This window comes from Balaenoptera borealis, assembly GCF_965194805.1.
Source record: "Balaenoptera borealis genome assembly, chromosome: 13".
Classification (NCBI taxonomy): Eukaryota; Metazoa; Chordata; class Mammalia; order Artiodactyla; family Balaenopteridae; genus Balaenoptera; species Balaenoptera borealis.
The window spans coordinates 98,902,517-98,925,609 of NC_138870.1; the positions used below are offsets into that span (position 1 = coordinate 98,902,517).

The 23,093-nt window shown below is 56.2% G+C and overlaps 2 protein-coding genes across 4 annotated transcripts; one reads left to right on the forward strand and one right to left on the reverse strand.

Annotated features, from left to right (window-relative positions):
- The first annotated feature begins 68 nt into the window (after window positions 1–68).
- Window positions 69–13,358, forward strand: CSDC2 (cold shock domain containing C2). The gene is made up of 4 exons (XM_082349724.1): window positions 69–276; window positions 9,262–9,560; window positions 10,613–10,735; window positions 11,324–13,358. Exons 2-4 carry the CDS (start codon window positions 9,385–9,387, stop codon window positions 11,484–11,486), a joined length of 462 nt encoding a protein of 153 aa, XP_082205850.1. The 5' UTR covers window positions 69–276; window positions 9,262–9,384; the 3' UTR covers window positions 11,487–13,358.
- Window positions 4,734–21,806, reverse strand: PMM1 (phosphomannomutase 1). 3 transcript variants are annotated; one of them, XM_082351455.1, is made up of 8 exons: window positions 21,607–21,806; window positions 19,379–19,496; window positions 18,173–18,249; window positions 17,950–18,041; window positions 17,657–17,756; window positions 15,433–15,508; window positions 14,504–14,619; window positions 4,734–5,013 (listed from the first exon to the last, which is right to left on the reverse strand). In XM_082351455.1, the coding sequence occupies exons 1-8, from the start codon at window positions 21,691–21,693 to the stop codon at window positions 4,903–4,905; spliced, it is 777 nt and encodes a 258-aa protein (XP_082207581.1). In that variant the 5' UTR covers window positions 21,694–21,806; the 3' UTR covers window positions 4,734–4,902. The 3 variants fall into 3 exon arrangements, with proteins under 3 accessions (XP_082207581.1, XP_082207582.1, XP_082207580.1); XM_082351456.1 differs by having other exon boundaries at window positions 4,734–5,004; window positions 21,607–21,805; XM_082351454.1 differs by lacking the exon at window positions 4,734–5,013 and adding an exon at window positions 13,586–14,121 and having other exon boundaries at window positions 21,607–21,797.
- Between the last annotated feature and the right edge of the window lie 1,287 nt (window positions 21,807–23,093).

Sequence of the window (23,093 nt, forward strand, 5' to 3'; positions counted from 1 at the left end):
CCTTTAAGCAGGGAGTACAAATTCCCATCCCGGTCCCTCCCTCCTGCTCTTCCTGACGTCAGGAGGAAGGCGTGTGTGAGTGAGTGAGGGGCCCGAGGTGCCGCATGCTCACACACACACACACACACACACACACACACACACACACACACGGAGTCACACACACAGCACATCTTTCAGACCCATCCCCTGCTCATCAGCTCCAAGCGCGCGAGAGAGGCCGAGTCTGAAGCCGGCTGCAGGAGGCAGTGCCAGGACCTCAGCTGCCAGGGAGAGGTAAGGGGCTAGACCGTGCGGGCACACCGAGGGCACACTGGAAGCTGGCTCTGGCAGGGGCGAAGGAGGGAGGCGCGACTTGGGGGCTCTGGGAAGGTGGGCACCTCCCCTGGGGCTGGTTCAGCCCCGTTCAGTTTACAGAAGAGGGGCAGGCGGCTGAGCACATGAGCCCACCGGGTCATCCCGCCGCCTGCCCTCCCTCTCCCTGGCCCCCAGGGGAAGCTGAGGCTGTGTGGCTCCCTGTGAGAGGGTGTGTGTGTGTGTGTGTGTGTGTGTGTGTGTGTGTGTGTGTGTGTGTGTGTCTGGGACTTGTGTCTGGCTCAAGAAGCAGAGAGCAGCAGACACCTGCCAAGCCGCAGCCTCCTGTCTGGGAACCAGGGGGAGAGAAATGACTGGAGAAATCATTGTGCTCCTACCAGACACTGAAAAGAGAGTGCAGCAGGGAGCAAAACAGGTCTTTCCCCTTGGAATCTGGGGCTGGGGGTCGAGAGGGACCGTCTGGGGCAGGCAGACAGTTGGACCTGGAGCAGCTGTCTCATCCTGACTCTATTTCTTCCCCGATGTGATGGGGGATAATTGTGTTAATTGGCTTGGAGAGGTGGCTCCGTGTTATTATCTTCCCCTTTGCCTCAGAGCCAACCCCACCAGGAACTCTTGCCTCTCCTAAGGCCACTCCTCTCCCTTGCCCACTGGTCTGGCTCTAACCTCCACCCTTGCCAGGATGCAGCCCCTGGAGGGCAGGGGTGATAAGCCAGGGGCTGCTGGGTCCCCTGCTGTGGGATTCAGGGACTCAGGCAGCCTTGGTTAGTGCCAAGTCCCTCAGTGGCTTGACCCTGGCACAAGGAGTCCAGGCGGAGATAAGGGGTGATGCTGGCACCCAGAAGGGAGACCGCAGGTTCCTGCCAATCTGCCAGCCTGCAGACTCTTCCCAGGCAGAGGGGAGGGAGACGCGGAGCGAGAACAATAATAAATACAGAGTGTGAACTGCTGCATCCGCTGGGGCTGGGGGAGGGGAAGAGGAAGTGTGCCCGGGTGGAGGGTGGGCAACCTCTCTGAGAGCCTGGCATCGTGCCCGCCTGGATGTGCTCCAGTGGAGACCTCTCCCTGGGAAGGGGCTGTCTCCAGCCCCCTGGGGGATGGGGAGCCAGTTCCCCAAAACTGACTCCATCCCGGAGGCCTCTGGGTCCTCGAAATTCTGGATATTTCCTCCTCCCAGCCTCCTACCCCACCTCCCCCAACCATTTCTTTTAAGTCTTTTCCAAAAACATCTATTTCCCCGTATCTGCCCCGCCCCTCTGGATCTGTCTGACCCTCCTCCAAAAAAAAAAACAAAGACAGGTGTAAGCAGGAACCGGCCCACAGGAGCCTGGGAGAGGTCAGGGGACAATCTTGGCCACAGAGGTTTCTCCCAGGCCTGGAGAGAGATGGATGGCCAATGTTCACAGAAGTCCACTGGCCATGGAGGGGGCCTCCCTAGGGGGGACTGGGGGGTCCCACACAGCTGGCTGGTGGGGAGGGGACACCTGCAGGCTGGTCTAGAGTGGCACCAGCAGAGGGAGCTCAGGGCTTAGCTGAGCTGGTCACATCCACTGGTAACAACCAGCAAAACCACGACCCAGAGCCTGGTGGGAAGAGGGCTTGGGGCAATTCAGACCTTTGTCCATGCAGAGCATTAAGATGGGAGGCTAAAAGCAATGGGAGCGGGGAGCTCTTCCCCTGCCCCAAAGCCAGTGAAATGATGGTCACCAGGATGAGTGGCACGGCACGCTGGAAAGCTCATGGGCTTTGGGGTTATATTGATTTGAATGCAAGCTCGGCCAGTCTAAATGTGACTTTGACCAGTCCATACCTCTTCCTAGGGGGACTCAGGATGGGAAAGCAACTTGCCCAGGGTCACACAGCCCGGCGGAGCTGGGATGTGAGCATGGATCTCGTGGTGCCCATCCTGGCATCCCTACACCCACTAATGCCCAGGAAACCCAAAGGGCTTAATCATAGCAGCCCCCCAGGGCAGCTTGGGGACATGACAAGGAGGAGAGTTAAAGGGTCTCAATTAAGCTCAAGTATTGGCCGGGGCAGCGGCCCCCCCCCCCTCAATACACACACACGCAAACAAGCTGTGGGAGAGGGAAAGAACCAGGTTTAATTAGGTCACCTCCAGCTGCTAGAGCAGCTTTGGCACTGATGTATTTTAAGGAGTGTCTGGGAGGCTGGGAGAGGGGGAGGGGCCGGGGAAGTGCCAGCTTCCCTCTGGTGGTTCTGAGGCTGTTTCCTCACCCTCCCCTGGCCCATCACAGACAAGACCTCAAAGTTCAGAAAGCCCTTCCACCATCACCCTGTGTTCCCTGTCCTTCCCCTTTCTAAGCCACCATACCCATTCCTCCCCCTCTCTGTTCCTCCACAATGGGGCCTTGGGCTGGGATCTTTTTATTGAGGGAGTCGCTTTTAAGCTTGCTGTAGTTGATAAGTGACTCACCCAAGGTCATGGTCTGAGTCAGCACAAAGCCAGAAATAGAACCCCAAGCCCTGCTCTTTCTTCTCCAGGGGAGGCAGGAGCTTTCAGGGACCTGCTGCTCCTCCCTCCCCACCTCCCACCCGAGGCCTTTCTGCGCCGCCCCCCAAAACATCTCCAGGGTGCGGAAGTGCTGGCCCACAGGCTGCGTGACCCCAGCAAGACTCTTCACCTCTCTGGGCCTCAGTTTACTCCTCTGAAGAACAGGGTTAATAACAGGAATTATCATGTAGGTTTGTTGTGAGGAACAAATGAGGAAACAGGGCAAAGGGTTTGGCATACCACTTGGCACAAGGTTAATAATCAATCGATGGTGGCTGTGATCTTTTTCTTTTTTAAACTCACTACTTGAAATTTGTTTTGTTTTCTTTTTTTTTAAATAAATTTATAAATTTATTATTTATTTATTTTTGGCTGTGTTGGGTCTTCATGGTTGTGTGTGGGCTTTCTCTAGTTGAGGCTAGCAGGGGCTACTCTTTGTTGCAGCACACAGGCTTCTCATTGCGGTGGCTTCTCTTGTTGCGGAGCACAGGCTCTAGGCGCGCGGGCTTCAGTAGTTGCAGCACGCGGGCTCAGTAGCTGTGGCTCGTGGGCTCCAGAGCATAGACTCAGTAGTTGTGGAGCACGGGCTCAGTTGCTCCGCGGCATGTGGGATCTTCCCGGACCAGGGATCAAATCCATGTCCCCTGCATTGGCAGGCGGATTCTTAACCACTGCGCCACTAGGGAAGTCCCCGTGGCTGTGATCTTGTCGTATCAGGACTAACCACCCTATGTTCTACTTGTGTATCTGCTACCCCCAGTGGACTGGGGCCCTCTAAGGGCAGGGCTGGCTCCTCTCCTGTTTGTTGTCCCAGAGCCTGGCAATCATATTCAGTGACGTGTGTGCTTCTGACAACCTCAGAGGAGAGTTGGAGTGACCCTCATGAGTCATCTGGACCAATGATGATTCATGTAGCTGAGGAGAAAATTGAGGCCCAGAGAAGGGCAGGTGCTTGCCCCAGGTCACACAGCCCTGGGTGGTTGAGCCAGCTTGCTTTCCCTGATCTGCCCAGAAGGAGAGGGATTCGCTTGGTCAACAGAGGACTCTGAGGGCCATCTCCTGCCCCGTTCTTTGTGGGGGAGCTGATAATTGGAGGAGCCCCAACACCAGGTTGATGGCCACCTGCTGTCAGGGCTGAGTCACCATTCACAGCCCCGTGAAGCTGTATCACGACCTTGCCTAGGGTTATCTCTGAACAGCCCTGATGTTTTGTTTTCAGCTCCCCTGGCCCTTTTGTCTGTGGAACTGCTGGGGTTTGATCTTCTTGCAGGGAAATGAAGAGGATCTTGGCTGGCAGGGTCAGAACCAAAACACTCACAGGTGGACCACTGACACAGCTCCTCAGCTCCCCTCATAACCTGGACAGGGTGCTACGATTTGCCCTATTGGACAGATGGGGAAACTGAGGCTCAGAGAGGGAGGGTCACTCAGCTAGAACACTGTAGAGCCAGGATTCAATCCTGGGCCCTCTGGGTCCTGAGCTGTCCTCTTGCCCTCCAACTGCTAGTTCTGAAGGGCATTATTCCAGGCCAGAGATGCCCCCAGATGGGCACACCGAATTCCTCGGGAGCTAGGGTTTAGCTCTGTTTGAGTTGAAACACATGTTCTACAGACACATCTATTTCTCTGCTTTCGGAGTTTATTTCCCCTTTCTCAGGGAAAGTTCTTTTGGGAAAACTTCAGCCTTGTCTTGGCTGAACCAGGAACAGAATTTATCCTCGCAGGAAAAGCACCATTTGCTTTCAGACAAATCTGGCCTCTGTCACTTACCTGCTGTGTGACTTTGGGCAAGTCACTTAACCTCTCTGATCTTCAGCTTCCTCGTATGTAAAATGGAAACAATTGTAATTTCAACCTTTGAGGGCAACTGGGAAATTTAAAAATGGAAAATAATTTCTGTAAAGACTTTTTAAAAAAATTTTATTTTATTTATTTATTTTTGGATCTGTTGGGTCTTCGTTGCTGTGTGCGGGCTTCTCATTGCAGTGGCTTCTCTTGTTGCAGAGCACAGGCTCTAGGCGCACGGGCTCAGTAGTTGCAGCATGCAGTCTCAGTAGTTGTAGTCCACAGGCTTAGCTGCTCCGTAGCATGTGGGATCTTCCTGGACCAGGGCTCGAACCCGTGTCCCCTGCATTGGCAGGCGGATGCTTAACCACTGCGCCACCAGGGAAGTCCTGTAAAGACTTTTTGTAAACACTGTGTATAGCATTCAGACAATAAAAGCCCTGTCTTCACTTGCCCCCTTCTGTGGCAATATTCTGGAGAAAGGGTTTGAACTGGAGGCTTGCTCTGCACCCCCTTGTTCCGTTCTCCCTAGTCTCCCAGGCTGCCCTGCACTGTGCAGTTCCTTCAAGTCCAGGGCTCTGGCAGGGGCCAGAGAGCGTAAGACTCTGTCCAAGGTCACACAGCAAGTCAGTAGCAATGCAGGGGCTGAACCCAGGACTCTTGACTTCCCACTCCAAGGCTCCAGAGTCAGATTCCCCTGGTTCAAGTCCTGGCTCAGACATTAATTGCTGTGTGGCCTTGAGTGAGTGACAGCCTCTCTGAGCCTCAGTTTCCTCATCTGCAAAATGGGGTCATAATAGCACCAGCCTTAAAGGACTATTGCAGGAACTAAATGAAAGGAGAAGCTATGAGGGGCAGCGCAGGGACCTAGTGTGTGGATGAGTCCTTGGGGAAACAGGGAAGATGGGCATAAAGGGTGGCTTTGGCTGGCGGGTCTCTCCTTCCGCCCACTCCCTCTCCCCTCCATGCCCAACTTAGCCACCCTGTCCGGAAGGAGCAACCTCTCACCCAGCACCCACCCAGCGCTTCCCCCATTCCATCCCATGTCATCCTCACTGAAGCTCTTGGAGGAGGGATTCTTGTAATCCCCATTTTCCAGAAGAGGAAGGAGAGAGGGGAGATCGCAGAGCAGCGCTCTTGGCACTTGTGGGGGCTACTTCGTCTGCCCCTCCAGCCCCAACTCCTGCCCGAAGGTCAACTCCCCGCCTTCTCCCTGGGAGCCCCTCTGGGTAGGTGGGGTTGTGGGCTGGGACCTAGAGGGGATGAATGTCTGTTGCTGCTGTTATTCCATCCCCTTCTCCTCCCCCTCTGCTGCCTGGCCCATTTGGGGGAAGGGAAGGAGGGGGGCTGCCCTCCACCCTAACCCTGGAAAATCAGTGCCTCTTTCCCCTTCCCCACTGCCCGCTTTGCATGAGACCTGGGAGCCACGCTCACTCAGTCTTGGGTCTGGAGGCCTGGCTGGCCAGAGCAGGGCCCAGCTCAGCTGCATCTCCCTGGTAACCACCGTGGGCTGCCTCTGCCCCTCCCCCACCTCCTTCCCTCCCCTCCACCCGCCATGACCTCCCAGCACAGGCTGTCACCGCCAAGCACAATACCAGGCCTGGGAAAACTGTGCAGTGGGCAGGCCACACCGCCCTGCTTCCTGGAGAAAGGGAGGCCGAGCTTCTCTCCCTGCCACCGGCCACCCTCACCCAGTTAGGGAAGCAGGCACCCAGGGCTGTGATGCAGGGCCCGTCATCTCCTGCTTTCCTGGCTGTGTCATCTTGGGTAGCTTTGTTGCCTGTCTTCCTTTTTGGTAACAGCTTTATTGGATATCATTCCCACACCATATAATTCATCCGCTTAAGATGGACAAGTCAACGGCTTTTAGTATATTTACAGAGTTGTGCAACATCACTGTAGTCAATTTTAGGACATTTTCATCACCCCCAAAAGAAACCCTGTACCCATTAGCAGTCACTACTCATTCTCCTTCCCCCTCCCCAAAACCTGGAACCACTAATCTACTTCCTGTCTCTATGGGTCTGCCTATTCTGGACGTTTCACATGCATGGAATCACGAAATACATGGTCTTTTGTGACTGGCTTCTTCCACTTAGCATCATGATTTCAAGGTTCACGGTTTCAAGGCTCAGCTGTAATGTAACACGTATCGGTACTTCATTTCTTCTTATGGCTGAATAATACTCTACTTTATGGTTAACCACATTTTGTTTATCCATTTATCTGTTGTTGGACCCTTGGGTGGTTTCCACTTTGAGGCTTTTATGAATAATGCTGCCATGGACATTCATGTGCAAGCTTTTCTGTGACTGCTTCAGTTTTCTTCTTTCTAAAATGGGGACATGGGAATTCCCTGGCAGTCCAGTGGTTAGGACTCCATGCTTTCACTGCCAAGGGCCCGGGTTCGATCCCTGGTTGGGGAACTAAGATCCCACAAGCCGCGGGGCGGCGCAGCCAATAAATATATAAATAAATAAATAAAATAAAATGGGGATAAAAATGCTAAACCTGGCCCATCCCTGCCTCCTCAAGTGGGCTCAGAGAGAAAAACTGCACGTCAGCATGAGGGGCTGTGAGGGGCCATTCTCACCCCACCCCCGGCAGTTCTCCTGGCTGGAGGGGATGTGTGGAGGGCTTGCTGGGGAGGAGGGAGGCTGCATCTCCACCCCCAGGGATGGCAGAGCCAGCTCGTCACCTTGACCCAGAAAAGTCCCACTTGCTATGTGACCTTGAACAGTGGCCAGGAGACCTGCTCCAATGAGGGCGGGTTGAATGGGGTGACCCCTCGGCTCTTCTAGTCCATGCAGGGCTCTGGAGTCCTAAACTCTTCCCTGGGGGGCGGGGCAGGGTGGAGATGGAGGCCAGAAAGAGACTTAGTTCAGGGATTCACCTCTGGCCCCAAGGCCTTTGGGTGAAGTGGGGGGGGAGTGAAGGAATGGGGTGAGGAGGTGGAGAACTCGTCACCCTCACTCTTATATGACCATGGACAATGGGCACTTCTTTGTATCCCCCCCCCCCTTAGCCAAGCCTCACCTTAGCCTGTGAGGCAGGGCTTATCAGCTCCATTATACAGATGAGGAAGCTGAGGCCAGTGGAAGTGCTACCCAAGTCCACGGCTAACACGCAGCGGAGCTGGAGCTCTCCTGGTCCAGGCGTCCTGCCTGGCCCCACTGTGGCAGGCCGCCTGCCCCAGGCTCAATCAACAGCTAGCGTCTCTTGGAGCCCAAGACTTTCCAACCCCTGGGGAGGGGGAGGGGGGGGTGAGTGCATGGGTGGGGGAACTACATTCTCTTCCTCTGCAGAGAAAAATATAGGATGAATTTTTTTAAGGTCATCCAGGCACTGAGCTGTTGACTGGGGAATTTCTATTGATTAGCACTGATAATAGCAATTTATTGGGTACCTACAAGATGCCAGATGCCGTCACACACACTAAATCATTGAATCCTCAGCAACCAGGGGAATTCCCTGGTGGTCCAGTGATTAGGACACGGGTTTTCACTACCATGGACCTGGGTTCAATCCCTGGTCCGGGAACTAAGATCCCACAAGCTGTGTGGTGTGACCAAAAAACAAAAACCTCAGCAGCCTTGCATGGTAAGCATTCTCAACCTCATTTTAGAGAGGGGGAACCTGGGGCTCAGGAAAAATCTCCAACATTCCTAAGAGCTCACCATGCCCTGGTCCTGTTCTAAGCATGTAGAAAGTCATTTAATCCTCACAGCAACCTCTCTGCGAAATAAGAACCAACATTATCCCCATTTTACAGAGCAGGAAACCAAGTCAAAGTTATGAGTGTTGACCAAGGCTGCACAGCTGGTAGGTAGAGGAGCCAGGATTCAAACCCAGACCTTTTGGGTCCACATTCGCCCACATTCCCACCTGCCATGTTGGAACTGTTGAGTGGCTTGCTTGAGGTCACCAAGTTACAGGTGACAAAGCTGAGATTCAGATCCAGGTTTGTGGATTTGAAACTGCTAGCAGTTGTGCCACACTGTGTCCCAGATCAATGGCCACTTTACCCATCCCACCTCTTAGGGCCCCAAGTTAAAGAATTGAACTTCAAGCTGGAAGGATTTTTAATAAGTCTCGGTCAGCTTGGATCACCATTAACAAAATACCCCAGACTGGGGGCTTAAACAAGACATTTACTTCTTACAGCTCTGGAGACTAAAAGTCCGAGATCAGTGTGCCAGCATGGCCTGGCTCTGTCTGGGGAGAGCTCTCGTCCTAACTTGTAGACCACCCCCTTCTGGCTGTGTCCTCACAAGGCAGGGAGAAAGGAGGCAAGCTCTGGGTGGGGGGATGTCTGTTCTTCTAAGGACACTAATCCCATCATGGGGGCCCCACCCTCCTGACCTCATCTAAACCTAGTTACCTCCCAAATGCCCCATCTCCATCTCCCTATCACATTGGAGGGGTTAGGATTTCAACATGTGAATTTTAGGGGAACACAGTTCAGCCTACAGCAAGGTTCTATGACCATTTTGTCTTTCTGGGGAGGATATTGAGTCAGGCAGGTGCTGTGAGTGGCCTGAACTCACTCTGTCAGGAGTAGCAGGCAGGCCCAGCCCTCCAGACTTGTGTCCAGAAGCTGCACACCCTGGACCACACTCACCTGTACCTCTTTCTCCCCCTTCCAGACGGAGCCTGTGGCTGGTGAGGCCGCCGAGCAGGGCCAGGCCGGGCCCTGCCCGCAAGGACGCCCAAGCCCTTCACCGGCCCCTGCTCCTGGGAGCCCACCAGGCTCTCCCCCTGGCTCCGTCATGACTTCGGAGCCCACACCACCCCCGGTTGTGCCCCCGCTCCACTCCCCCAAGTCCCCTGTCTGGCCCACCTTCCCGTTCCACCGGGAGGGCAGCAGGGTCTGGGAGCGAGGCTGTGTCTCATCTCGGGACCTGCCCAGTCCCCTGCCCACCAAACGGACCAGGACGTATTCAGCGTGAGTACCTGCCCCTCGCCCAGGCTCTGGTGGTCCTTCCCCAGGACAGCGCTCCAGTCGGGGCTGCCCAGCTCCCATCCTCCTCTATCCCCTGTTGTCCTCACCCGAGGACAGGGCAGCTGTGTAAGGACCTTCCAGTAACTGCTAGCATTCATTCATTCATTCCACAAAGCTGTATTGAGCTCCCGACCAGGGGATCCAGTGATGAATAAGGCAAAGTCTCAGCCTGCAAGGTGCTTACAATCCAGAGGGAATTTGTCCACCATTCACTACACCTGGCCGGGTTGGGCGTGAGGACCCAATGTTGGGCATCAGGGAAGATGTCCTAGCTGGGTTTGGAAGATGTATCAGGTGAAGAAGGAAGCTGGGTGCTCCCAGTGGATGAAACAGCCTGGGCAAAAGCAGAGGCATGGGGTGGACCTTTGGAGAGAGGCAGGCAGGCTGGACAGAGACCAGTCCCGGGTCTTCGGGGTAGGTCACGGGGTGGAGTCAAATTGGGGAAGGGTTTTGTGGGAGCCATAGGGAGGCTGACATGGTTTGGTCAAAGGAGGGGTTTTTGATGGCAAGTGCTGATTGTCCCATGTCCAACCCAAGACCAGGCACAGAGCAGATGCTTAATAAATGATGACTGAATGGATGAATGACAAATAAGTGTACAGGATGGATACTGCTGCTTCAGGAGGTAGTGAGCTCCTCATTCTGGGAGTTATTCAAGCCTAGGCTGTACATTCTTCACTTCGAAATCTTACAACAGGAATCCATGTAACCTCAGGAGGGGAGGGTCTTGTACAGAGAGAGGGGCACTGGCTGGGAGTCAGGAGACCCACTTGCTGTGCACCCTGAGAGAGCCAGTTCCCCTCTCTGGGCCTCAGTCTCCTTATTGTCCAATGGGATGATGAGAGGACTGAACTAGTCTCTATGGGTGGTTTCTGGCCTGGGGAGGGTTCTCCACAGCGCTGAGGCAGGCCCCGCAGACGGGGCCCGGGAGAGCTGTGGGGGTCCAGGGAGGGGGTCCCCAGCCCACAGTTCCAATACCCCTACCCTATCTTCAGGACAGCCCGTGCCTCGGCTGGCCCCGTGTTCAAGGGCGTCTGTAAGCAGTTCTCACGCTCACAGGGCCACGGCTTCATCACCCCGGAGAACGGGTCAGAGGACATCTTCGTGCATGTGTCTGAGTGAGTCCCTCCCCGTTCCCCGTTGTTGGCTGGGCCCCTGCTGCAGTTTCCTAGCAGTGCCTCCAGAATGCTCCCTAGGCCTCTCCCCTCACTGGCTGAAGTCTGTGTTCCTGGTGCCTTTCTCCTCTCATAGGGCCTCCAGGGGCATGGGTGGAGGAGGGCTGGGGCCAGATGGACAGGGGGCACTCAGACCCCAGAAGCCCTGGGAACCACTGCCTGAGTCCTGGGATCCTGTTCCCGCATCACGGGGGCTGAGAGGGCTGGGTCTTTCAGCCTGGAGGGAAGCTAGGAGGTGGGAGGTGGTCTAGGCCTGGCCCCCAGCCCTAATGCCAGGCGTGACCTGTGGAGTCACTGAGCCCTAAGCCTTGGGAACCTCCCTGAGCCCTTTTGCATCTCACTTTGTACCACGGCGAGGGGCTGTTTATGATTCCCATTTTACAGATTAAAAAACTGAGGCTCTGAGAAGGGAGGCTGGCTCAGGCTCCCTGGCCTAACTAGGCCCAGGGCTAGGCTGCCCTCAGGCCAGACCACAGGGGGCATCCAGGGAGGGGGCCTGCTCCTGGGCTGACACCCCCTCCCCCCTACCAGCATCGAGGGGGAGTACGTGCCAGTGGAAGGCGACGAGGTGACCTACAAGATGTGCCCTATCCCGCCCAAGAACCAGAAGTTCCAAGCCGTGGAGGTGGTGCTCACCCAGCTGGCTCCACACACTCCCCACGAGACGTGGTCCGGCCAGGTCGTGGGCTCCTAGGCTGGCTGGCCCCCGTGCTAGCCGCCGGTGGGGGCGGGGGGGAGCCACACAGGGCAGATGGGCAGCAGCTAGCTCCACGCCCCACGGCACTGGCTGAGCCAGTCCCCCGGGCGGCCTCGGTGTGCACGTCTGTCTGTCTGTGCTTGTGGACGTGAGTGCTTGTGGACGTGAGTGCGTGCCTCCATCCACCCCGTGACTGTTGTGTGAGTTGGACCGGGTGGGAGGCCACCAGACCTGCCTTCCCTGCTTTTCACTCTCTCTCCTTCCTCCCCTCCCTGCCACATACGCACAGGACCCTCTTGCCCTCCTAACACCCATCTGCGTGTCCACTGAGCCTCTGAGGGCCTGCGTCAGGCCTGGGCTGGGAGTCGGGGCAGCAGTGGGCCCTGCCCCCCGTACCAGCTGGCTCCCCTTGCCTCTGCGCCAGGCCTGGCCCCGGGGGCCAGACTCTGCTTGTGCTACTCACACACACACACACACACACACCCTCCCCCGGGGCTGGGGTCTCCCACTGTGACCTGGATCCCTCCCCTCAGAAGCCAGGCCACTGAGTGCTTTGGGGGAGCCTCCGGGCCTCTTGCCGGGGAAGAGGGTGAAACCTGGGGGCAGAAAGGCCACCCCCTCGTGCCCCCCATGGCCAAGGCCCAGCCTTCCCTCCTTCCTGCTCTCTCTCAGCACACTTGAGGCAGGAAAGAGGGGCCTGGGGGCAGAAGGCAGTTTTGGGGGCTCCTGTTTTGCTGGCCAGCCCCTCCTCCTCAGCCTGGCAGTGGCTCTGGGAACCCCAAACTGAGGCTGTGTCCACTTCCCTGGGCCTCGCTGAGCCTTGCTGCCTCCCCTCACCCCTGGGGAGGCAACGGTCTGCAGAGGGGTGGGGGCACGGCTCCCCCGGCTTGGATGGAGCCATCCCCTTCGCCCTGACTCACAAACCCCACTGATGCTCTGCCCGTGCCCAGCCATCATGGCCGCCGAGGACCCAGCGATGGACGAACACACATCCCCTCAGGCGCGCCAGCCACAAGAATAGCTCTCAGCCTGGGAGACCACCAGCCCTGCAGCCCCCCTTGCTGGACCCTCTTCTCCCAAAGCCATGAGATAGTGGCTCCCACTGGCCACCAACAGGCCAGTGGCTAAGGTGTGGTCCCTGTCTTGTCCATCCCTTAAGATGTGTGGTATCCCTCTTCCTTTTGGGCCAGGATGTGTTTGTGTGCATTCACTCCTGGGCAGGGGGTTGGCCTGGCCTGGGAGGTCAGGAAGGAGGGGCTCTACCTCCATCCCACCCCCACTTCCCACCACACTCCCCTCCAGAGAGCACATCACCTGATGGGGGAAGAAATGGGGTTCAAGGGAGGACCTGCCAGGGAGTGATCCTTATGAAACCCAGTCTGAGTAAAACAGATGCCAAGGATGTGGGGGTCAGTGACTGTCTAGGAGGATCCTCAGCCCTGTAGGTGCCCCAAGGCCCCAGGGGAGACACCAGCTGAGGTATGTGTATCTCACCCCTGTCGCCAGCACAGAGGCTGGAAGACCAGAGCTGCTAAGATGCGGTGGCCAGCCCCCTAAAACTCAGAATGGCCCAGCCTGACCCCCACGTTGAGCTGGGGCTACTCTAGCAAGGCCTGAGGCCTTTCCCCTGAGGAACAAGGCTCCCTGGCTTCCTTGGCATTAGGTTAACTCTTGGGAGCCCCCAAGACACCCTCGCCTCACACACACCGGGAGTAGCCCCCCGCTTTAGGCACCAACCAGGAAGCAGGCTGTGGTAACGTCAGCCCTGGGGCCGCCCCACAGTGTCCAGTCAGACCTCCTGAGACCCCCAGCCACCTGGACTCCCCCATCCTTCCTCACACTGGCAATAAACCCTCAACTGTGACTCAACCTGGCCCATAGCTGCCTGTCTGTCTGGGTCCCAGGGGAAGGGGCTGGGGGAGGACACCCCAAACAGCCCTTGTTTGGGGCTTCAATGGCCCACCCTCCTCAACTGCATCAGATTCCCTGTGTGACCTGGGGCAAGTCCCTGCCATCTGTGCCTGTTTCCTCATCTGCAAAGGCGGGGCCGTAACAGCGTCTGTGACTGGGGCCAAATAGCCATTCAGACTCCACACCTCGTTCCATGAAGTTTAGTATACGTGAGATCAAGTTCTCACAAGTATGCACCTTCCCCACTGCTCTGCGCCCCATCTAGGGCAGGGAAGCAGCGCGGGCTCTGTCTCGTACCAACACTCGCACACGCTTCCCGCGTAGACAGAAACCTGTTCTGTCCAGAAGTACGAGCAGCAGCTGCAGCCAGGGCCATCGGGGTGGAGGATGGGAGCCAGGCCCGCCAAGAGCTGACCAGCTGGGGGTGGCTGTCCGCACAGACCCTGGGCCCACTGAGGTGGGCCTTCAGCAGGTAACGTGAGGCAGGTGTCCTGGGCCAGAGGAGGGGCCCTGGCGCCCCCCCAACACCAGGGCCAGGGGCTCTCTTAGGCCTGGGCAGAGCTCTCTGGAAGTCCCAAGGGGCAGGTGTGGGCCCTGGTCACACCTCATGGGCTGTCTCTGGGAAAAAGATCTCACGGCATCGCTGCACCGTGTCCTGCGGGGACACCACACTGTGGCCAACAGTCCGGGGGTCTGTGTAGATCTCAAAGTCGTTCCCACCCTGCACACAGAGGAAGGGCAGTGAAGGCATATGTACGCACGTGGTGCCTGGAGGAGGTGCCCAGGTTTGGGGCCCAACACCCACTCCGGCATGGGGTCCCCTCCCCACACCGGCTCCTACACAGCTGCCCCTTCTCCTGCTGCCTCAGAACCACCAGGAGGCCCACCTCCTTCATCAGATCTGCCCTGACTTGCTGTGTGACGTGGGGCAAGTGTCCAGCCAGCTCTGGGCCCCAGCCTTCCAATCTGTGTAATGGGGCTGGTGAGCAGCGGCTGTTCTCTGGGAGTTTCCCAGGAGGTCTGTTCTGTCACCCTGTGTCCTGGCCTCGATCTGGAGGTGACTTGGGGTGGGGGGACCTGGGCTGAGCCTGAGCCACACTTACGGGGCTGGTCTCGTTCCCAAAGAAGTGGATGGTGTCGAAGCAGTCCTGGTCCAGGCTGTCCAGGCAGTAGCGCTTGTCCCAGCCCTCAGGGAAGACGTCAAAACTGATCATGCCTCCTGTGGGGGTGGGAGTGAGGGTGGCAGACGAGGCTAGCAGAGGGGCGGCTCATGGCGACCTTGGGCAAGGCCCTTTGTTCATTCATTCATTCATTCAACAACCCCAGGGTGCCTACTGAGCACCAGGCACAGGGCATGGACAGACTCAGGATCCTCACGGGAGTTACGACCCAGGTGGGAGAAATGGGTGGTAAGTGACCAGACCACCTTTCAGATCATGTAAGTCAAGGAAGGGGGCAGGGCGCGGGGGAGGGAAGCTCCCCAGACGGTGTGGTCAGGGGAGAGCTCTCCAAGAAGGTGACATTGAGCTGGACCTGAGCCAGAGTGGCAGTTGCCAGGGAATGATACAATCCCCAAGGCAGGAAAGGGCGTGGAGTGTCCCAGTGACACAGAAAGCTGGGAAAGGGCAGCAGCACAGGCATGCGGGGCCCTGGGGTGCAGGGAGGGGGCCTGGGTTTCATGAGGAGTGAGGAGCCTCTGAAGGGCTCTAAGCAGGGGTATGACAGGGTCTGTTTTTCCGTAAGGATCCCTCTGGCCACTGTAGGGGGTGGACTGTAGGGGGAGGTGGTGGTGGGAGACGCTTTGGTTTTTGACCTGAGCAACTGGGTGGGAGGTGTGGGTTGCCTGGGTTTAGGTGGGGAAGCCTCGGGGGGCTGGAGTTCCTGCCTGTTTTGGCTCAGTTTGCCCTTGCTGTGCCCGGAGGGCTGGGAGGGGTTTCTAAAGATGCTGGGGGGTGCAGCCTGGCCTTGGGAGTGAGGCCCTGGGGTGGGCTCATGTACCAGACCTTTCAGGCCCTCCAAGGGGTTGACGTACCTCGGGAGAACCTCAGTCCTTTGCCGGCAAACTCTGTTTTCAGGGCTTCCACAAACTTCTCCCGGATCTTCTCCTTCTGCAGAAGGGGAGAGAGCAGACTGAGGTTCTGTGGGCTGCTGTGGGCCAGGCCCTGGGCTGAGCACACAATGCATGTGAGCTCACTGAGTCTTCCAGGTGGATATCAGGGCTCCCCCCACCCCCACTTTACAGATGAGGAAACTGAGGCTCAGAGAGGAGCTATGCCTTCCTTGTTCAAGGTCACCCAGCCTCAGTGGCAGAGCCAGGGCCTGAATCCCAAAGGCCTGTAACTGAACTCAGTGCCAGATCCTGCCAGTGGGGTACGGGCGGGGTATCCTGAAGGAGGCCTTGGAGCAGAGGCTCGAGGAGGAAGGTTTGAAGGGATGGGACAGTCTGAGTCCCAAGTCACAGTGTCCACCTCAGGGCAGGGCTCAGCCCTGTCAGCTTCGCCCAGTCCGTAGGGCTGAAGGAGCGTAAAGCATTTATATTAGACCTGCACTGAAGGGTACACAGGAGATCAGAAGGTTCACGTCCCTCTCCAGTATCAGAAGAGGGCAAAACAAGACCCAAAAGACAAGAGAAGACCCTGGAGGTTGTGGGAAGAGTCAGCGTGTCCTGTCTCATTACAGCTCATGAGATGGGAACTGTGATTATCCCCACTTTACGGATGAGAAAACAGAGGCACATAGTAGTGAAACCACTTTTCCAGGTAACTGGGCAAGTAGGAGGTGGAACTGGGTTTAGAAACCTGGGTGGCCTGAGAAAGGGCCACCTCTCAATACGTGCGTGGGAGGAGGTTCTCAGCCAGTGGTCCATCTTAACCACTCCACAAGAAAAGTCTCCATGCCTGCGGGCACTGCCTACCCGAAGCCTTGGGGCACAGGGTGGGAATGGGGATGAGCTAGGACATCATTGCAAGTCCCACCCAGCCTCAGGGAAACATCAGAGGGCAGCAGGCGGAGGCCCAAGTTCAAATCTTTGGGCGGCAACTAATTCCCTATGTGACCTTGGGTAAGCCACTTCCTCTCTCTGAGCCTCAGTTTCCTCATTCATAACATGGGTATAATATCATCTATTTCATTCATTCAGAAAGTATTTCTCAAGCACTTGTGTCAGGCATGTGCTGGGCCCGGTGGATCCAGCAGTGAACAGCCACAGAAACCCCAGCCCTTAGGGAGCTTACAGCTTCAGTTGGGGAGACAGAAAATAACCAAGATTTAAAAATAGGTGATACAGTGGATTAGAGGGTGGTGATGCCTGCTTGGGAGGAAATAAAACAGAGGAGAAGATCAGCAGGTACAAGGGGGTGCAATGTGTCGTGTAATGCTCGGGGAAGGTGACACTGAGAAGGTGACACCTGAGCGGATGTGAAGGAGGTGAGAAGGCACAGCCCTGAAGTAGGAAACTGTCTGCTACCTCTAGAATCAGAAAGGAGGACATGGCCGGAGCAGAGAGAGCAGGGGGAGAGCAGAAGGGCAGGTCAGCGGGAAGGACAGAAACGGGCCGTCGTGAAAAGGCTTGGTGGACTGGCTCCATCCCTGAAAGGGGGGGGGTACATGGTGGGGATGACGAGCAAAACGCAAGTCAAGGTTCAGCGGGGGTAGCACATCCAAAGGCGACAGGGACCTTGGTGTGTTCCAAGAACAGAGGCACAGGGAGAAGGCTGAAGAGGGAGCCCTGAGCCAGGCAGACCCCTCGGGGCTCAGGACACCGCCGGAGGCAGCTGGGACATTGTCCCGTTGGCAAGCTGACCCATGGAAGGACTGTAAGCGGGGAGTGGATGGGGGCAGATAGATGTGCTTCAGAAGCTTCTCAGTGGCACTGCTGGAGAACTGACTGGCAGGGCTTTATGGCAGGGGGTGGAGGCACACACAGAGGCGAAGGGATCTGAGACCAACTCTGGAGGCTGAAACCCTAGACGTTACTTCTGGACTTGATGGGGGTGGGCAGGTGGAAATGATGCCCTAGGTGTTGCTCAGGTAAGTAGGTGGCCGGTGGTGCTGGTCACCAAGGGAGGGAAGCCAGCAGTGCTGGAAAGACGCAGAGGTGCCTACAACCATGGCGCATGGTAGGTATCCAAAAGGGTACTGGTTGAATCAGAACACCCACCCCCACCCCCCAATCCTTTTCAATGATGAGAAAATAAAGGCTCAGAGAGGCTGAGTGACTGAGGTCCTATAGCCTAAGGTTGCACAGTTGGTGGCACCTTGTCCAGTTCGGAGAACTCGATTCGCTCCTCCAGGGTGCAGCTCCGGCCAATGGGCGAGATGTTCAGCATGCCGTTCCGGAACTCGATGAAGGTTCCACTGGTGGGGAGGGGGCGGGTGGGAGGGCGGAGAGCCAGAGAGAAGGAGAAGGGCCCTGAATTCAAATCCAGCCCCACCTGGACATCAGGGGGCACAAGAAGCCACCCACAGGCAAGTCAGGGCCCATCTGAGACCTGCCCCTTTCCTCGCTCAGGCCCAGGAGGGGCAGGACACAGGCTGGGTGGGACCTCACCGCTTCTTGGGCAGTCTGAGCAGGGCCATGTAGCGGAGGCAGAAGTTGATCAAGTCCTGCAGGAGTTCCTCCCCCAGGTGGTTCTGGATGGTCTGGGCAAGGGACACAGGGCTCTGAGTGTGGTGGGCACAGCGCTGCTCCCCCCGGCCCAGGACAGAAGCCACCAAGGGACTGTTCCACTGTGGAAAAGGGTCCTAAGGCCCCAGGGAAGGGGGGCACTGACCTGCTTGGAGAGCAGTCGTCCATGCTTATACTGCACCGTCCCGTTCTCAGCAAACACATAATCAAACTTCTCAATGACTTCAGGGCCATGTAGAGGCCAGGGGGGAAAGAAAGAGAGTGAGACCAGGTACCCAGAGCCAAGCAGAGAGATGAAACCCACACCCCTTGGTCTGGCATTCAAAGCACACTTGTTCCATCCAGAACCTGCTTTTCCAGCCTCCTCGCCTTCTGCAGCTCGGTTTTTTCTGAACAAGCACACAAGCCAGTGTGCTTCGCTCTGGGCCTTTGCTCATGCAACTCCTTCTGCCTGGGATGCCCTCCCCCTTCACTTCTTCTCCACGATCCAGCTCCCTCCTCTGGAAGCCCTCCAGGACTTCCCGGCAGTGGACGTCATTTCTGCTCTGCGCTCTCACAGCCCCTCTGTATGGGGACTTCCCTTTCGTTTTACAACTTCCATCACTGTGCTATCAAGGCTGGCTGCAAGGGGAGTTTTTGGCTCTGACTGCCACAAGAAGTGGCTGGAGCACAGCCAGGAGGCTGCTGCAGGGTCAGGTGGGAGGTGACCACCTGCACTATGGTGGGGCCATGGAGATGGAGACATGGACACAGGGAGACATTTTGGACTTGCTGATGGAATAAACGAGGAGGAGGGGAAAAGGGAAAAGTCAAGGAAATCTCTGGTTTGAGGAACTGGAGGCATTTGCCTCAACTGAGCTGAAACCGGGAACTCAGCTGAGAAAAGGGGCTCTGGGTCCACACAACTTCCTGGGTGACTTCAGAATCCTCCTCTGTTAAATGGGGTAATCATACCCACCTTAAAGCGCGGTTGTGAGGATTAAATGAAAAGAAGTTAACACAAGGTTATTTTCAACAAATGGTAGCCATTACTGATTAGGCCCATTTTAAAGATGAGGAAATCAAGACTCAGCAGGGAGAACTGAGAACATAAACTATGTAAGGTCAGGATTCTGTCTGCTTTGTTCCCTGCTGTTTCTCCAAAGCCCAGCACAGTGCCGGGCACATAGTAGGTGCTCACCAAATGTTTGTTGAATCACTGAAGGAAACACCTGGCTGTTCACTCTGCTTCCTTTGCCCCACAGAAGCAGAACTGGGTCTTTGAAGGCACATTGCTCCAGGGATCTCACGAACTCCCCCCTCCTTCCACCCCCACCCCGAATGTGGAACTGGCTCTGGTTGCTCCTCTTACCTTCGTCTCCCTCTCCCAGCTGCTCAGCAATCTTAGAGTAGTCAGAGCCGCCCACCACACCGATCTGCACCCTTCTTCGCAGCTCCTGCAGGAAGGCAGCCACCTCAGGGTCGATTTTCTGCAGGGGGGCAGGGAAGCACAGCATTCTGTCCACACGTCTGGGACCTCCACTTAGACGTTACTCAGTGCTCAGAATCTTGGGAGCCCATGTTCCACCCAGATCTGAGGCAGGTCAAGGTTTAGAACCCAGATCTCCAAATTAGATGCACTTGGGTTCAAACTCTGGCTCAAGTCCCTCAATACCAGGATGACCTGAGCAAATGGCTCTGCCTTTCTTTGCCTTAGTTGTCCCATCTATAAAATGGGGATCATAATAACAACCATGTGGAGTAGCAACCATGTCACTGTTAAGGATTAAATGAGATAGTGCTTGGAAATGAATGAACAGTTAACTAGTGACTAATCACTTGAAAAGATTCCCCACCAAGGAAATGTAAACTCATGAGTTATAATCCGTGTTTTCAAACATTCAGCTATTCAAAGCTGACAATATCTAGGGTGGACATAGGGGAAACAGGCACTCTCATATGTTGCTGGTGAGAGTGTAAATTGGTGCAGTCACTTTGGAGGGTAATTTGGCAAAATCTATTAAAACTTTAAATGCAAATACCCTGTCACACAGAATTGCCCAGGTGTATATGGATGTTCATTGGGATGGTTTATAACAGTGAAAAACTGCAAATAAGCTAGTCAGTCGGAGCATGGCACACACCTGCTCTGAAATTCTATACTGTGGTTACACAGAATAAAGCAGGGCTGTGCTTCCAACATGAGAGAGCCCCAAGACATGCTGTTAATTGTCAAAAGCAAGTTGCAGAAAGGCACACACAGTATGATGCCACTTACTAAAAACAAACGCACACAAAAAACCTTAGAACTTTAGAGATGGGGCTGGGCCTGGGATCCTGACTAGTCAGAGGGGACTTTACCCTCCTCTGTTATGTTTCCATCCTTTACAAGAGAATGTCTTCGTAAATACATGTACAATTAAAAATTAACTTTTTAAAAGTGCTAAGGACAGATCCAGGTGGGCGGACAGCATTGACACTCTGTTCTTGTTTAGGCTATTAGGTTAGGGGAGCTAAGGGTCAGAGGGAGGTGTAGGGGCTGTTCCTAGACTCTGCTACCCTCCCTCCACTGTCTTCTTCCTCCCAGCCCTGAGGACCCTGGGAGCTGCTGGAAGGCCAGGTGGCCTGATTGCTTCCTGTGCCCCCAGGGCCCTCACATAGGGGAGGGGAGGCCAAGACCTGGGTTCCTATCAGCCTCTGCCCTGCAACCTAGACCTGCTGGCTCCCTGCTCTAGGAGATCCCTCAGTAGGTCCTGGTGGACCCAGACTGGAGGGCAAGAAAGGGGCCTGCTTATCCATGCACCCAGATGGTGAGGGTGGGTCTGGGGGTTCATCCTGAGTGAGATCCAGAGGGAGAAAGACAGTGTGTGGAGCAGAGGTTGGAGCATCAACAACCCAGTGAGATGTTTTTAGAAGGAAAACTGCACTCCCACCCATCCTGTACCACAATATCCCCATGGGACCAGACTAGCCACCGCCCCAATCTCCAGGTGGAAGGAGCCCCAAAACAGCCTAAATGGTACAGAAGCCCGCCATCCTTCCCTCGGAGAGGAGGTGGATGGGGATGGAAGCGGGGGAGAGGAGGGGAGGGGTTTGAGAAACTAAACGCAGGCCCAATCTTGCAAAGGTCAGGTGGGATGGCTCCGAGACCCCCTTGTCCCCCACCGATGGGGACCTAACGCTTGGGTGCGCTGAGTCCTGTATGGAACCCTGGGTTCAGACGCCAGCTTCGCGCTACCGGTGCGTCCTAGGGCTGAAATGGGGTGGGAGCCACGGCTGGGGAGGCGGGGGCGCCCCGGAGCCAGGCCTGGTGGGGTGGGGAGGGGACTAGGCCCCTGCTCGCAGCTTCCTCCCTCCAGAATCCGACCCACCCGCTCGCTCCCGGGCAGAACGTGGGCGCGGACGCTCGCGGGCTCTGACGTGGGGAACCGGGTTCCCATCACTCCCAGCAGAAGGCCCGGGGGTGTCAGGGGCCGGGTGTTGCCGCATCCCACACATGGTCCCGGGGGGCCTGGGGTCACGCCGCTGCAGGCCACACATTCGGCCTCCGGGTGTGCGCGTCACACTCCCGACGGGAGCTTCTGAACTTCGGGGCCCTACCTGGCGAGCCGGCGTGAGGGTGCCGTCCACGTCAAACAGGCAGAGGACGCGCTCCTTCCTGCGGGCGCCCTCAGCGGTGACCGCCATAGTTGCAACTCCTGGCGCCCAGCTGAGTCGAAGGATGCGGCCGCCGGAGCGGCTTTGGGAAGAGTCTAGACGGGGCGGGGCCTGGGAGGGGCGGGACCAGCAGGCCAGCCCGACCTCGCCAAACGAAGAAGGGGCGTGGTCAGGGCTTGATCTCGGAGGCAGGGGGTGGCACGGACGGGGCAGGGGCGGGGCCTGAGCTGACTCGGGAGGATAATTCTGAATGCACCAGACGGAGAAGGGGCGTGGCATAGGGAGGAGCAGAGCCCAGCAGGTTCCGTCGGATTGTTCCAAACCAGACGGAGGCGGGGCGTGGACCTGGGACCGGAAGTGAGGGATAGAACCCGGAAGGGAGGGGCGGGGCCAGAATTGGCCCTTGGCGGGATGAGTCCGATTGCTGCTGACCGAGAAGTGGTTGGACTGGGGCGGGGTCTCGAGCTCGCAGTGCCGAGTCCCTGGGAGGAGGGCGGGACTCAGCGTCCACAACTGTCTCAGCGGCCATCAATCGCTCTAGGACTCACCGCCTCCCTGCTAATGCCTTTGACCTACAAATCTTGAGCTTTAAGAAATCTCCTAAAAAAAAAAAAAAAAAAAAATCTCCTGATGGCCTTTTCTCAAGGCTCTGGACTTTGCCAAACGGCCTGCCCCGACCCTTACTCCTCCCGCTGTCATTCTGTCCACCACATAAAGCGCAGCTAACGGTTTACTTCCTTTAAGAAACCTTCCTGGGACTTCCCTGGCGGTGCAGTGATTAAGAATACTCTTGCCAAAAAAAAAAAAAAGAATCCACCTGCCAATGCAGAGGATATGGGTTAGAGCCCTGGTCCAGGAAGATCCCACAAGCTGCGGAGCAGCTAAGCCGGTGCGCCACAAATACTGAGGCCTTGCGCCACAACTACTGAAGCCCATGCGCCTAGAGCCCGTGCTCTGCAAGAAGAGAAGCCACCGCAATGAGAAGCCCGCGCACTGCAAGGAAGAGTAGCCCCCTCTCGCCCCAACTGGAGAAAGCCCGCGCACAGCAAGGAAGACCCAACGCAGCCAAAAATAAATAAATAAATAAACAAATTCATAAAAAAAAGAAGCTTTCCTGGACACCTCTCTATTCACAACAATTTAACCATCACGTTGACTTTGGAGTCAGTTCTAGGTGTCTTCCCAGCTTCACCAACCATGTGACTTTGGACAAGGCACTTCACCTCTCTGAGGCTTTGTGTCCCCATCTGTAAAATGGGAAGAACACCACCTACTTTGTAGGGTTGCTTTACACATGAAAAGAAATAATAAATATAAAAAAGCCCACATAGCAGGCCCTCTCCAAAGAAGAATTTGTATAGATGTGCTTGATTCTGTTACTAATTAAACGGCTATTTCATGTCAACAGCCTTAAAAATGTGCAGACCCTT

Bases quoted from the DNA above. Each gene is read 5' to 3' on its own strand.
- CSDC2 (XM_082349724.1), top strand. From the start codon at position 9,385: ATGACTTCGGAGCCCACACCACCCCCGGTTGTGCCCCCGCTCCACTCC. The intron at 9,561-10,612 runs GTGAGTACCTGC...CCCTATCTTCAG, and splicing joins CGGACCAGGACGTATTCAGC to GACAGCCCGTGCCTCGGCTG. The intron at 10,736-11,323 runs GTGAGTCCCTCC...CCCCCCTACCAG, and splicing joins ATCTTCGTGCATGTGTCTGA to CATCGAGGGGGAGTACGTGC.
- PMM1 (XM_082351454.1), bottom strand. From the start codon at position 21,693: ATGGCGGTCACCGCTGAGGGCGCCCGCAGGAAGGAGCGCGTCCTCTGC. The intron at 15,509-17,656 runs GTGCCACCAACT...CCCCTTCTGCAG, and splicing joins AGTTCTCCGAACTGGACAAG to AAGGAGAAGATCCGGGAGAA. The intron at 14,122-14,503 runs GTAAGTGTGGCT...CTCTGTGTGCAG, and splicing joins TTGGGAACGAGACCAGCCCC to GGTGGGAACGACTTTGAGAT.